The following is a 15923-nucleotide window of genomic DNA, read 5'->3' as shown; positions in this document are numbered from 1 at the left end:
TTGCTTATTCATAATCAAAGTATGTTGATTTTTCCTTCAGATAAATTGATCTTCTTAGAAAGTTTAGGTCATTAATTCATATTAGTCATTAGCTCCTTATAAATATTTTCAGATATCTATTCTTTCCTATTATGATTTTTATAGTTTATGTAATAAAAATATTTTACTTTGATTTCAATAATAATTTATTTACTGTGACAAGTAAGTTAAAACACATAAAGTGCCATATTGATGTTAAGAATTATTATGAATAGAGATCACACATAGCTATCAGTTTTTATTCAGGAATATTGTAATTATCATATATCCATGTTTTGTCTCTATGGCTAATAAAAAAACATAATCAAGTTGTGATCTCTCTGGATTTTATGGATTTATGAACAGTGTCATAAATAATAAAATAATAATTTTATGGATTTATGAACAGAATATCATAAATAACAGTAATGTTGCTGTTAATTTATTTAATTAACAGCAATGATTTATTAATTAATTTATTGTGTTTATTTAGCATTGATTATAAAATATTTCAAAGTATCTGTATTATCAAGGTCATACTTTACCCCCAGAAATGCTTTGTAGTTAAAAATAGCCCACTAATGTAATAGATTAATATGACATGCACTGACTTTTTTCCAAAAGGAAGATGAAATTAAAAAAAAAAAAATCAGTTGGCAGTAAAATACAATTCTGCTAAGGTGTTTCTACACTGCCTGACTCTTAAATTCATGTACTTGCTGAAGATCCTTGATTCTTGGGGTTAATAGACCAGAAAGTTTATTAAAAGAACATACATCTAAATGGCTTATAATGGGTTTTTTTAAGAGTTTTTTTTTTTTTTAAGTGTACTGTATTTTTATTTATTCACTTTTCCATGGACTCCTCAGGCTACAGATTCTCAAGGATCACTTCACTTACTCACTATATGTTAATGTCTGCCGGTCCCTCTTTGAAAAGGACAAGCTGCTCTTCTCCTTTTGTCTAACTGTGAATCTACTGATCCATAACAACGTGGTCAGTACTGTTTTAGTCCGTAAGAACAAAAACACCATAATATTAACACTGGTTTATTAATTTACCAATTTGTATGGGAATATATATGAAAAGATTGTAGGTAGTTTTAAATGATGGTAATTTTTATTTAAAGCAAGGCATTACAACAAGATAGTTTACTCACAGAGGTGAAATATAAATTAAACACAGTTCATTATGTTCGTATCACTTAAATTTTTATGTTTTACTTTAAAATAAACCTGTTTCTGTTAGAATTCTACATAAAAATGCATATAAATTTACTACATATGTTTAAGTATTTTTACCAGATAATAGGGTAAATGGCAATATTTTTTTCCTTCAACATTTTTTAAAAGTTTTTATTTGTTCTAATTAGTTATACATGACAGCTGAATGCATTTGATTCATTGTGTACGAATGGAGCACAACTATTTATTTCTCTGGTTGTACATGATGTAGAGTCATACCATTAATATAATCATACAAGTACTTAGGTTAATGATGTCAATCTCATTCCGCCATCTTTCCCTCCCTCTACCCCTTTCCCTCTCCTCACTCCCCTCTTCCCAATCCACAGTTAAATAACAATATTTTTAAGATCTCATGCAAGTTAGTCAAATCTAACCATTTGGACTTAAAAATATCTTACATAAATTTTTGTTATCTTTTAAATCTATTCATTTGAAAGATGAAGCACTTTTTAAAATGGAAAAGAAGTATAAAGTCACTGTTTTATGTTCAAGATTTATTGATTTCATATGGTAATATATTGGTTGAATTCTCAGAGAGTAATGGCTTTATTCTTTGCATTTCTTTTTTTTAAATATTTTTAGTTGTAGATGAACACAATACTTTTATTTTATTTATTTAATGTGGTGCTGAGGCTTGAACTCAGTGCCCTACACATGCTAGGCAAACACTCTACCACTAAGCTACAACCCTAGCCCATATTCTTTGCATTTCTTGCTAGTTTTCTAGTAACTTGGTATATTTTGTGGAAAATAACTGAAAACACGGCAGATCGATAGTTTTCTACCTTTCTACAATTTATAGACCTATAGGACTCTAAGCGATCATTTGAAAGGACAAATATGATAATAAGATACATTCAGATTTTCATGTTTAAATTAGTTCTGGGGAAAAAAAACAATTGAAAAATTGTTATTTAAAATGGAACTATTCTGAAAACTCTTTATCATGGATACTTTGGTTTCTTCTGGCTAAATAATGAGCTATGTGAAGCTACAGAATTTCATTGGGACTATATCTGAAACTTGTAAATAAATACTCAAGTCTTTTAAAATGGTTGTAAACTAATGTGTGATGAATTCATTAGTGTTGCTTTGTTTTCTAAAGATCAATAAAGCCGAGTGGAGATTTCTGCTAACTGGTGGCATTGGACTGGATAATCCTCATACCAACCCTTGTACATGGCTCCCTCAAAAGTCCTGGGATGAGATATGTCGATTAGATGACTTGCCTTCTTTCAAAGCAATTCGTAAAGAGTTTATGCGTTTAAAGGATGGATGGAAAAGAGTATATGATAGTTTGGTATGTTTTAACCCTTTTGCTTATTTCATAGTTTTTAAATGGAGAAAATAATGTTAAATAACTTATCTTTGCATAAAAGCAAGATTTAAATAAGCTTTAAACAACGGGATAGATGTTAAAATACAAGCTTTGATTTATATTATCCTCACCTTCTAAGTCAATGGTTCTATTTCAACTTCTATTCAGACTTAGAAATGTATGGAAATGCAAAGGAGCTACATGTCCTTAAAATATTTTGGTTGCATTTCCATGCCAAGTTTTTATTCATTATCAGTTTCAATTTTGGCCATCATAATAGCAGATGAATTGAAATTTTATCATACATGCTGGCTGTGGTGGCACACACAGGTAGTCCCAGTTACTCAGGAGGCTGAGGTGGGGGATCACTTGAGCCCGTGAATTTGAGATCAGCCAGGGCAACATAGCAAAACAACCACTTCAAAAAAACAAAGCTCTCCCATCACCCTCAAAACTAACTGTTGTTTATATAATCTGTATGCAGAATATATATTCCTTGTCATTTGAGGAAAAGGAGACCTAATAGTTTAAAAATATTTTCTTAAGATGGGGGTCTTGCTAATGAGAGTCATATGACACATGCCAAAAACAGTTTCCATTCTGGGATATGTAGCAATTACTGCTTTTCCTCAGTTTTTCTTTAGCACATGAACTAGTATTTTCTAATTCCCAGTTATTTTTTTTCTCTTCCTTTGTTTCTATTCTTTTGACTTTCTGCTTTCCTTTGATATAATATACAAGAGCTCTGGGAGAAAGTTGGAGAAGAGAAAGATAGTGGAAAAAAAATTTTTTTAAGTTGGGGTTACCTCTATTTTATTTGTTGCCTATTTTAAATGATGGTGAGATTGTACCTATATATGATGTTACATATTTGAAATGAATCTAGTTTGGATTTCTCCTTCTTAGTAGTAAGAGGTTTCCTAAAAACAAGTGTTTTTGTGCATACTCTTTTCTAATTTAAATTGAAATTTTCTTAACTCTAAAGCGTGGAGATTGATGATTTGAGAAACCACATAACCTACCCCAAAGTTTCAAAAACACACGTTGCCAGGCATTGTGGCATGTGCCTGTAATCCTAGTGACTCAGGAGATTGAGGCAGGAGGATTACAAGTTCAAAGCCAGTCTCAGCAAAAGTGAGGTGCTAAGCAACTCAGTGAGACCCTGTCTCTAAATAAAAATACAAATTAGGGCTGGGGATGATGCTCAGTGGTTGAGTGCCCCTGAGTTCAATCCCTGATACCTGCCCAAAAAATACAACACATGTTGACATTAACCTGTTTAGTTCATGATCTTGTTTTGAGTCTTTCAAATGTTTTAAATTTTCTTATTATTTATTTCATAACTTTGCCCCAACTTGAATAAAATAATGAAATTCACACAAGTATGTTTTCACTTATTCATTATATATCTTCTCTAAAAATTGGTTTATATGTAAAAATACTGCTTTTTTATACATAATCTTGAACATTGAATTATATATGCCTTGAACTTTTAGGAACCACACCATGAGGCTTTCCCTGACGAGTGGGAAGAAAAAGCAAATGAGTTTCAAAGGATGCTGATCATCCGTTGCTTGAGGCCAGATAAGGTAAACCTGGTGATTCCTGCCTTTTCTCTCTGGACAGTCCAGCCAAATGTGCATTTCCAAATGTGCAGGTGGGGGAGTCTGTGAAAAATATTCCATTTCCTTTTAATGTAGCCATTTTTCAGAAAGTTTGTGTGTTTACTAAAACCATTCTAAATTAGTTACTTTCTTTTTAGTTTTGTTTATTTTATGACTCTTCTTTATATTTCATGGTTCCCATACCTCACAATCTTTTCCCTTTACATGTTATAGTTTCATTTTTATTCTTACTACTTTGGGGAAATCAATCAATGGCATGAACATCAAGTTACTATGCTAGATTTTTTAGATGCCTTGAATGACTATATATGTGTGTGTTTGTGTGTGTGTGCATATATATATATATATATACACACACAATTTATACACATATATGTGTGTAAATATATAGACATATATTTACTGACTATATATCGTCAACCTTTAGAAAGCAAGTCCAATGTTATTTTTAAAATATTCATCATTGTTGATGACAAAGGAAAATATCAATAATGTTACTTTTAAGTTCCTTAAATAACAAATTATATAACCAACGAATCAGGATATGGATTTGTATAGAATGCTCATCCATATCCTTCTTTATATTATAGTCTATATAAAATAAATTCACCTAAGTATATTGACCTATATTCACAGAAGACAACACCAATTTACTCTGGATAATATAAACTACAGATACATGGGGAAAAATTTGGGAACATGTCCTAATTGTCCATTGATACTCCATAAAAGTTTTACGTAATTATTTCAAAACTTACTGTATTCATAATTTGAGTTGAGGAATATCAGGTACTCCCTCCTAACCACAATATCAAAACAGAACTTAAATGGTAAAAGCACTATAAAAATGTTTTCATATACCTCAGTGACAACATGGCATAGAGACATTTTTTCCTCCTGGAGCACAGTCTGATCAGGGCACACATCTTCTCACATGGCTTGGCAATCTGTTCTTAGCCAGGGCCCAAGTACATTCAGTTCAGTGGGCCCATGATTCTTTTAGGTGATCCATGAAAAAAAAAATTAATTTCTTTTAAAGTCAGAATAATTTACTCCAACTTGTGTTACATTTGTCTTTATACAAAGACATTTGTAAAACATAATTTTCGATTTTTTTTAATGGAGGACAGAACCCACAAAGTGCCTAGGCCCCTGAAAGTCATAGTGCTGATCTGCTCTTATAAGCTGGAAGGAAATAATTACAGCATTTCGTGTTCATTGTGAACCCAATGAAACATTTTTCCCCTGTGATGGCCTGTGATTTTTTAAAAAGAATTTTCATTAAAACTTTAGTGTTAAGCTTTCCTTTAATACTTCACTTCAAGTATTAAGTATGGGGAAAAATTAAATGCTTCAAACTCTTGCTTAAAATGATTTTCTCCTGTAAAACATTTTATTAAAATGTTTAGCTTTCTGCTTTTTTTCTGAGCTAAAGACTGTTACGCCAAAAATGACTTAATCTGCACCGTTGACCTTTCCTCCTCCATATTTGGAAAACAAGCTTCAGTTCATGATTTATGTTGTTTGATTAAAAGTGATTAATGAGCCATTTCCTTATTGTAAGTTTCACCTGCAAACATCTCTTCCCTAGTTTTACATTTTTAAAAATTTGACAGCTTACTCTGAAAATATATTGAGCTAGCAAATAGAAAAGTATTACTGCCTATATTCATTCTCTCCTCTTATATCAGAGGGAATTACATATTTGAGTTGAGTTTTTGTTGTTTTGGGGGGAATTTTTTTGTATGCTGTTTGCTTGCTTTTAAATCAGTGGGGGTTAAATTTATTTTCATAACTTCTGTCAGCTACTCCACCCAATATTTTAGCACCCTCTTTTATAACTTTTTTGTATATATTCAAAAATCTTCCCTAGATTTCCCCCTTTTCTTTGGTTAGGTGGATGAGCATGTAGACAAAGGCTTATTACCAGTGTTTCTAGCTTGGTTCTCCTCTCCCTCAGTGCACACTTGAAGTGGAGGGATTGTGGCCACAGACCTAACTTTTGGCCCATGACATATAAACACGTGTGTCAGGGCAGAAGCATGTGACTTCCGGTATGAGATTCGTCAGTGCACTCTCCCTGCCATCAAAAGTGTAGAATGATGTGTTGATGTGTAAATGCCAAAAGCAAGCTTGATTTCTGAGCCAACTGACAGAATTAGTTCCTTCATACTCAGAAGCCTTTGCAGGGTCAAGAAATAAGCTTCTGTTGTGGTAAGCCACTTTGACTTAGAAATTATTTACAACTAAACTCAGTCTATCCTAAGTATATTACCTAGTAGAACATCATACTTATGTCCTTAATATAAAGATAATTGTCAGAATGCCATTGTATTATCCAGCAACTTCAAACTCTTTAAGCTTAGTGTTAGCATGTGCTCCAATTTCTAGTGGTGAAGTGATGATTTTGGAATCTGTATATTATATAATGATATGTGGCTATAATCCTTTTAAAGGGGGTAGTTTCCAACACAAAATGGTATTATCTCAGGGAAGGAATATGCTGTAGCTGGTAGTCTATAGATTATATTTCTTTGCCATCTCTAAGTCAAAAGATAATAGGTATGCCCATCAGTCAAATTGGCAATTGATTGATCTCTAGCTTACAGTGTACTTGGTCAGCATATTCTTTTGGGGGAGTAGGTCTCCTTTCCATTTCTCTCTCCTAACCCTACCTAAACCCAACCCTACTCAGTAGTGAGAAGCCACAAATGCCAAGTTCTCTAATTTCTTGAGTTTGGGAAAATGTGAAAGATTCTCACTAAATCATCAGTAGGAATAATGAGGAGGGCTTACACTTTCCTTTATAATTAAATAGTTTATAGTGGTTTTTTTAAAAAAATTGTTGTAGATGGACACATTACTTTTATTTTATTTATTTATTTTTTATGTGGTGCTGAGGATCAAACCCAGTACCTCACACATGAGAGGCAAGAACTCTACCACTGAACCACAACCCCAGCCCCAGTTTATAGTGTTTTATCGACAAGAAGAAACACATCAAATGGGTAAATAGCAAGATGTGGGATGTTTTGAGTCCATTTGCAAAATGAAGAACTTTTAGCCATAGTTCTATCCTTCTGAACTGTTAACAAAAAGCAAATTAATCAGCTTTCAGTAAGAAACTTGTCAATAAAAGTTAATATGTTTCTCTGACCCCAGATAAATCCTGCAGGAATTTGCAATACACAGAAAAGCACACATAGAAGATCATAAACTTCTTTCCTCCCTTTGGGAAGACAGTTGCCTAAATTGGTCTGTAATTTTTGTCACTGACAGATTTCACTTTACCAATCTAAGGCTGGCATAGTCAGATTGCTGGAGACCCAGTTCTTTTGTCTTGCAAACTGAATTGCTAGCACTGCTTCACTGGTCTTGGGAAGTAACAATTCAGTCTTGGTAGAAAGCAAGTTTTGTTCATTGTTAACACTATAAGTGCAACAGTGCAATTTGTTTCTGCTGGCTTTCAAGTGAACATCCCTCACCTGGTCCTCTAGAGTTGACAGAAGAAGCACTTCACCATGTCATCTATACTTGCACTGACACAGTGACTTCACAACACTAGGGCCATTTGTATCCCAGACCTGTTACAAGTACAGTCATGCATTTAAAGTTCACATGCTTTTCACTGTGTAAAACTTTTAGGTAAGTTAACCATGAGAGGAAGAGGTTATAAGTGTTTTGCTTTCTTTTGTTAGTTTTTATTATATTTTTTTAATCTAGGAGAAAAGACCAGCTATAGGAAAAAAAATACAAAAGAGAAAGACAAGAACAAGGCCTGGGACAGGCAATTAGGCTATTTTTAGTATTCCTAAAGTAGCTTGGCATCTGTGATAATTCAAAATATGTGAAACATGAACAAATTATCTAGAAATGAAACATTACATATAAGTGAATTTATTATTGATTTTTTTTGTTTAGAAATTCTGTAACTAGAATTCCACCCTCATGAAAATAACCAACTTAATCGATTTTTTTATCCATTTGTTCATTCAATAGATACCAGTTGTACATGAAGAATACATCTTGTTAAGGAGATCCTTGCTTCTCAGCATTTATAAATGTGTTTTTAGTCATCCACACTTTTTCCATACTTGAGGGGATCTAAGAAAATATTGGGAGAAATTAAAAAGTCATTTCTCCAGGAACTCTCTGCTCCCTTCACCCCCAACACCACCAGTCACATATAGGGCACAGACCAGGGTAACACAGGGACTGACTTTTTAAAGACCGTGTGAGTCAGTAATTTTTACCTACAAACCTGAAATAAAATGGATGTTCCAGAGGACACACGATTGGAGTTTGGAGATACTTATGTTTTTCCAGAGGAGGCTATCTTTTTAAGTTATTTGGCCACTTGCAAATTCCCCCTGTAGTTTGCTCCAAGGTGAAAAAAGTTGCAGCTGGTTTAATTGCCAACCCAACTTGGGAGTGTTGTATGTTCACACAATTCCATCTTTGTATATGTTGTGTGTTCACACCGTTCCATTCTTCTGGAGTGATTCTGGGGCCTTCAAAATATATTTTCCATTACTCCTTTTCCTGAGATAACCCTTGTTCCCTTCTGAAATTTGTATGCTTTGATAGTCTCCTGTCTACTAGGATTTATATTTTAAACTTTTAAGTAGTGATCACGACATTCTATGAAAAGGAATCAATTTGTAATACTAAAAAATGAATAGCAAGTATTTATAACCTAAATATGTATATATGTCAGACATATATACATATTTCTGAGCAGGATAAAAAGTAAATTTGGTAGTAACTACTTAGGAGACAAATTAAAATTAGACAAAGTATTCATAATGTTGTCCACATGCACATTGGTAGCTATTATTTATTATCAAAGTGAATGTAAATTTTGATCATGGCGAGTGGATATGAAATGAAAAATATATTTCTAACTCTAAAGTAGTAGTTTTAAAGATGTTTACAGTATTTCAATATTTTAACATGAAATTGTTAATTCAGCTTAGTTGTCTTGTATTCAAAGGAGAAAATTCAATACTTAGCAGAGTAAGGAAGGCCTGAAAACTCTTATAGTGGATCAAGGACTGTGTTAACAAATGCAGGGTTCTTTCTCAATTACACTCTTCAAGGACATGCCTACAGCTCTCATAAAATCAAGCAGGATACCTTGTCCATTGACTCCCATGTTCGTGTCTTCCTGCAATTAACAAATATTTCAATTCCTTCATTAAGTGTGGTAGAAATTTAAAGAATGTTATTAATTTCCCCAGCATAAAACTTAAATATTTTATTTTCCTGGAGAAGGACCCATTGATATTTGTTTTTATCTATTTTTTAAAAGTCTCAAATGAAAATAAGACATAGGAGAGAATAATGTCAGGAAAAAGAATGTACTGGTGTCTCACTAAATTTTCTCTTCTCCTTTTCCTTCTGGCAATCTATGCTTCCTTATTATTATGCCGTTCTTTGCCCCTATTCAACTACTTTTGTGCTGACAAAGCAAATTAATGTTGAGCACAGTTCAAAGGACTTTTATTGAGCTCCTTGATGGGGGAACCAGCAATATGAAGAAAGAGCAGTTATGAATAACTGCTCAAACTGTGTTTGAGGGAAGAGTTTGTATAGTTGGAAGGAGAAATGTTTATATAATTTGTTGAAGTAGATATAGGGTTTTTGTAAACCTATTTGTTTCACTTGTTTTGGTCACACCTGGGTCTTGATTAGTTAGTACCCTCAGTGGAGATGCCAAGTGCAGACTCATCAGAATAAAGGAATGATGTAGCTGAGGTATACATCAACTGCACTGTAACACAATTCCACTTCTGCTCTAGTGCCTTAAAAGGACCACTTAGCAGAGACCCCAAGCCACAGAATTCTGCTCTTTCTCAAACAGGCTTCCAGAAAATTGTCAGACATACTATAAGAAATTGTACACAGTAGAGTTTTGTCTATTTGGTAGTATATGACTTATTTCTCTTTCACAGAACTCCAACAACTCTCTTCTTCTTGTTCCTTCCCCATCTTGGTTTCCTGTCCTCCTCCTCTTCCTTGTCTTCTGTCCCCAACTATACTAATCTTTTGGTTTTCTTTTTTTTTTTTTTGGGGGGGGGGGTGTAGGGATACTAGGGTTGGAACCCAGGACCTTTTGCATGCTAGGCAAGCCATCTAGTACTGAGCTACATCCCCAGCCCTTATCAGTCCATCCTTAATGGTATGGGAAACTGTACAAATTGAAACTTTCTATTGTTGAGTTTGGGCTTTTGAAACATAATCATTGTTTTAAAACTTTAGAATTTAGGTTCTTTTCCTTCTTTACAAATCAAGTCTTAGATATTCATTAAAAGGAAGAAAAATGCCTTTGAATTTGGTGTCAGTTACCACTCACTATTATTTAATTCACTCACTATTATTTAACTTTTTTTCTATCTAAAAGGCATTTATGTGTAGAGTGACAGCTTTGACTCTCCAACATTGAATACCTACACTAACCATGTGAGGTGGCATATGGCTGTAACACCAGCTACTTGGGAGGCAGAGGCAGGAGCATCCCAAAGTCAGCCTGGGCAATTTTGCAGGACCTCTCTCGAAAATAAATTTTAAAAGGTCTTGGAGTATAGATCAGTGGTCGGGTGCTTTCCTAGCATGTGCAAGACTCTGGGTTCAATCCACAGTACTGGGTGGGAAGCAGGGGGAGGAAGACCTAATTTAATACATCTAGAGTTTTCCTTCAAATTTGAACTTTTTAATACTTTAGAAGAATTTTGACTATTATTTCAAATATATTCTGTACCTTTCTAGGTTATTCCAATGTTGCAAGAATTTATAATCAACAGATTGGGGCGTGCATTCATTGAGCCACCCCCCTTTGATTTATCCAAGGCATTTGCAGATAGTAACTGCTGTGCACCACTGATTTTCGTGCTCTCTCCTGGAGCGGATCCAATGGCTGCTCTTCTCAAATTTGCTGATGATCAGGTACCTTACAACAGATGAGGTTATCTGATGTTACTGATTTTTAAAAATATTTTTATTTGTTCTAATTAGTTATATGTGACAGTGAAAATGCATTTATGTACTTTGATGTATCATACATAAGTGGGGTGCAATTTCTCTTTTTCTGATTGTACTTGTTGTAGAATCACATTGGTTATGCAGTCATATATTACATAAGATAATAGTATCTGTTTCATTCTACTATCCTTCCTATTCCCACACCCCCCCTTTGCTCCCCTCTATCTAATTTAAAGTAACTTTTCTTTGCTAGCACTCCCCCTCTTATTGTGAATTAGCATCTGCATAGCAGAGAAAGCATTCAGCTTTTGGTTTATTGGGATTGGCTTATTTTGCTTAGCATGGTATTCTCCAACTCCATCCATTTACCATCAAATCCCACAATTTCAGGCTGAATAATATTTGATGTTACTATTTATAAAGCAATAAGCAATTTTCTTATAATTGAAATCCTCTGGCATGAGGGAAAGCCAAGAATTGTCACTCAGCCCTTGAAAGACTTGGGATTCTGGAGATTGACAGGGTCCCAAGAAAATGATACTTAAATGACAACACTGACATTAAAAATAGCTCCTGATCAAAAATATAAAGCCAATATTTGGATTTGAGAGGCATTGCTTTTGTCAGGTCTGTGACATCATTTGTACCAGTTTATGAGCTTGAGTTGACTTAATAAATTCAAGTCTGGACAATGACCCCAGAGTGAATCTTCTGTGAGTCTGCCCCTCTCTGGTCTCTAAAAAAGATCTTTGATGACTTTTCAGCAAAATTATTCATTATAGTCACTTTACCAAATTAGTCCTATTACCTACTCTTTTAGAGTTTAAAAATAATTCAAAAAAGTTCACTAAAAGTGTTCTTTTGTCATATAGTCTAGAAGAAGAAGGTAACAATGAACAGGAAGTTGGGCATTTCTGAATGTTTTTTTCCTATTTTGGTATAATCAGAATAAATTTTTGTGGTAATACTGCTGAGCTATATAAATTAATACCACTACTTTGAGTGTGTAATGTCTTATTGTTAACCTGGCCAGACCTTGTTAAAAATGTTTTTTTTTTTCCTTTTAATTTTTACACCTCTTATCTATATGGTAAGAGGTGGTACCTCTATTTCTCAGATAGGGATACAAAAGTGTAGAGTGGTTGAGTAGCTTCTTAAAGACCACATAGCTTATGGATTAAAATGTTTTCTACTAGGTCAATTTATTCTTTAATAATCCATTTTATGTGGCATAAATGTAATACTTATACCTTCGAAGATTCATTGTCTAACTGCACTTTGCTAAAGTGGTGTTGAGACATTGCTGTCGTACTGGAGGAGATGAGTTATGAGATCTATGAGGGAACAGAATATGTGCAGTCTTTTTATGCTACAGTAAGGACTTTGAGAAATATGGGAAGTTGTGGTAGGGTTTTAAGTTACAGAGTGATGTGATCTAATCTACAATTTATGACATGATCTAATCTGTAACTTATAAAGCTATCCTCATTCAAGTTTAAAGAATTGACTTGAGTGTACAAAATAGTTAGGAGGGTTCCTGAAAATCCAAGAAGAGCAAACACTGTGGGTAAGACTAGAGTGGAAGCAGTGGAGGTGATGTGAACTATCAGTCTCATGAGGGGACCAGCCTCTTCAGATCAACATGATCCAGATGTCCCTTTGAGCTCTTCTAGTTCCTGTTTGTATTACTTCCAGGTGAGACCACACCATTATCTACCCTGGTGTAGGTACTGCTCCATGCATTGTCTTCACCTGCTATCTCCACTTCTTCCAGAAAAAGTATTATGGAGTGACAATAAGTCTTGGGCATTTAGAAAGGGCCCAAGATCCTACACTTCTGCTGCTATCGTCTCTCACCCTCTTCCTGAGAGGCAGTCTGCTGATAACGATAGTAGAAGAAAGGAAATCCAGAAACCACAGATGAATTGGGATGGAGTAGAACTGAATTCCAGGAAAACACTCCCACAGAATTCTTTAAAACAAATTTTATATGGAAATTAGTGGTTAATATTTTTAATATTTTTACCTTTTTTTTTTTTTTGCTGTAGCCAAAATAAAATATACTCACTATGAAGATTTGAAGAAAATACACAAGTTCATTTGTCTATTCATAGTTTTCTTGTCAGCTTTGAATTTTAGGAGTTGCAACAAGAGAGTTGATCCCCTTTCTCTCCTTCTTATATTAAAAGTCTTATTTTTTAATTTTTTTCTATCTTTTATATCAACAACCAGAGATCCAACAGAATTTTCTGGTTATTACCTTGATTTTTTCCTACATGAATTGACTTGCTTTTTATATAAGTGCTTACTAGAGTGTTTTAGGGCTGTGTACATTTGAACCTGTGAGGGATGCTACATAACTAAACTGTAATATAGTTAATTTTAATATTGCTTGTAATAACAATATTGATTCCTCTAAGAATGTGGTGTTAAATAACATCTTTACTACTCTTTTACACAGGGGTATGGAGGGTCGAAACTTAGCTCTTTATCTCTTGGTCAAGGCCAAGGGCCCATTGCTATGAAGATGTTAGAAAAAGCTGTCAAGGAAGGAACTTGGGTTGTTCTTCAGAATTGTCATCTTGCCACCTCTTGGATGCCAACCCTTGAGAAAGTTTGTGAGGTAAAAGTGCAGGTTTATATTTTTGGGTTATATGCCTTCAATCTAACTAGTGATATATACATACCATTCAAGTAACTCCTTCCTGTCCTTTGATTTGGAGAATGGCAGGTTAGTGGCATGACTAGATTCCAGGAGAGATGGGCTCTCAGTGAGGATTCTCTCTAGAGAAACAGAGGAGGGCACACAGTTAGACCTTGGCAAGTTTCCCTTAAGGGAAACTTAAACAAGGGTTTATCCAGTAATGTGGAAATATTCTTAATCCAGAGGAACAGGCTAAAAGATGAGAGTAAACCATCCATAGCGGAGATATAACCCAATTTAATTTTTACAACAGTAGAACAAAAGCAATGAAGAAGACTGTTCAAGGTGAAATTCACTCTACACCAAAAGGCTTTAGAATGTAACATTTCTTTAACTCACTTCTCATCTTCTTGGCCAGCTACCCTGTCATAGAGGATCAATCTGAAACCAAAAGGGTACTATTCCCACTTTCCTTGAAGTGAGTTTTGGTACTTCCCTATTTTTGGTGGGCAGAAATTCCAGGATGAAAACTCCATGTAGCTCAAATGAGTAAACGGAAATTCTGCCACCTGATTTCAATAAACACAGAGAAAATGTGTCCACTGGAAATACACATGACTCTGTCAGCCCTCTACCTCCGTGACCTGAGGGACTCTGAGAAGGGAGTAAACTTTCACAGTGTAAACTCTGTGAAAATATTGACTTTGCTCTCTTCTCTTCTTTGTCTCTGCACCTTGTATAGTGCCTGGTCCATAGGAAACAGTAAATAAATTTATATAGAATTAGTGATTGAATATTGCTTCCTTGCTTGAAACATTTCAGTGGCTTCCCATTGCATGCAGGACAAGGTCAAAGCCCCAGAATGACTTGGAGAACACCATTCCTGCTCTGACTTCTGCAAGTCTGGCCATCTGCTTTTCATTTTGACCTCTTTGCCTCAGTCGTATGAACTTCATTCACTTTTGTTGGAGCAGCCTGCTTTCTCAAAAACATAGACCATCATGATAGATATTATGTCTGCCTGAAAAACTGTTCTTTTTATTATGTGTTTACCTTGCCAACATGTCCTCATACTTCTGGTCTTATAGTGAAGGTTTTATATTTGTGGCCTTTTCTCCTGTGGTTTTTCATGTACCAATCTCATAATCTTTTGAATTGCAATGTAAATACCCATCACAAAGTCATATAAAATGAAAGATGTCCCTAAGGTATGATGAACTTGGCTTAATGTCCTATTAATCATATTGTTTAAGTTACTATACATAGGGTAGCCAGTAGAAAAAAAATCCTGTCCTTTTTCCCACCACTCTTATTACTAAAGAACATAGACACCTATATATCCTTCCTAAATCACCCCTTTCCTTCACATGAGTGCTCAAAAACATTTTTACTGATAAAGATTTGAATTTTCAAGAGATGCAGGTACCACTGACATGGATACTTGGAGAAGATATCAATAGGGAGTGAGATTGGACAGAAATAATGGGAAGGGCATTTGATAATTTTTCCTAGGTCCTGTATAACAGTGTTGAGAGTTCTATAACCCTCTCGTGTTCTGTGCTTGTCCCCTTAAACAAATAGAACTAATAGTGATAAGGTTTGATGCTTTAGGATATATCAGTTCATCTCACCCTTTAAAATGTTTTTCAAAAAAACCTTTGTGTCACCAATTTACTTATACCAGCGTATTACTTACTCGCCCACTCTGGCTACAGCAAGAAGGAATTAGACTTAATCTAGCTCTGGACAGAGAACTGTTTCTGTAAATATTTCAGGAACATCAGTGCAGATATGAGAACTTGGGAATGTCATAGTCTTTTTTATTTTTGCCAACTCTGAACTACATAGCACCTTTGTAAGCTTTGTATTTCTCTGAGTTTTCTTAAAGAGAATGCCAACGCTCTGGGCTTCTGCAGTGAAGTATACTGGTTTAGAGGCAGCAACAGATTTTAAGACTTTTGCTGAAAATCGTGACAATTACATTTCTTATTTTATAGAAGTGTTTTCTCCTCCTCCCAGCCCATCCCTCACACAGATAATCTTGAGATTCTTCTTTAGATTTTATCTAATCTTTTATATCTGCTTTATTT

The 15923-nt window shown here is 34.5% G+C and overlaps 1 protein-coding gene across 4 annotated transcripts in view; it reads left to right on the top strand.

The window, feature by feature from the left end:
- Window positions 1-15923, top strand: part of DNAH7 (dynein axonemal heavy chain 7) — a 350205-nt gene that overhangs the window by 298500 nt on the left and 35782 nt on the right. For 3 of the 4 annotated variants that reach the window (XM_079132564.1, XM_079132563.1, XM_079132562.1), the window contains 5 exons: window positions 888-1014; window positions 2371-2565; window positions 4080-4172; window positions 10977-11153; window positions 13651-13812. In XM_079132564.1, the coding sequence (XP_078988690.1) occupies window positions 888-1014; window positions 2371-2565; window positions 4080-4172; window positions 10977-11153; window positions 13651-13812 (754 nt within the window). The remainder of the gene's footprint in view (window positions 1-887; window positions 1015-2370; window positions 2566-4079; window positions 4173-10976; window positions 11154-13650; window positions 13813-15923) is intronic. The other variant, XM_079132565.1, reaches the window with a different exon arrangement.

The sequence above is a fragment of the Sciurus vulgaris genome (assembly GCF_902686455.1).
Source record: "Sciurus vulgaris genome assembly, chromosome: 3".
Lineage (NCBI taxonomy): Eukaryota > Metazoa > Chordata > Mammalia > Rodentia > Sciuridae > Sciurus > Sciurus vulgaris.
This window is presented reverse-complemented; position numbering and strand designations above follow the sequence as displayed.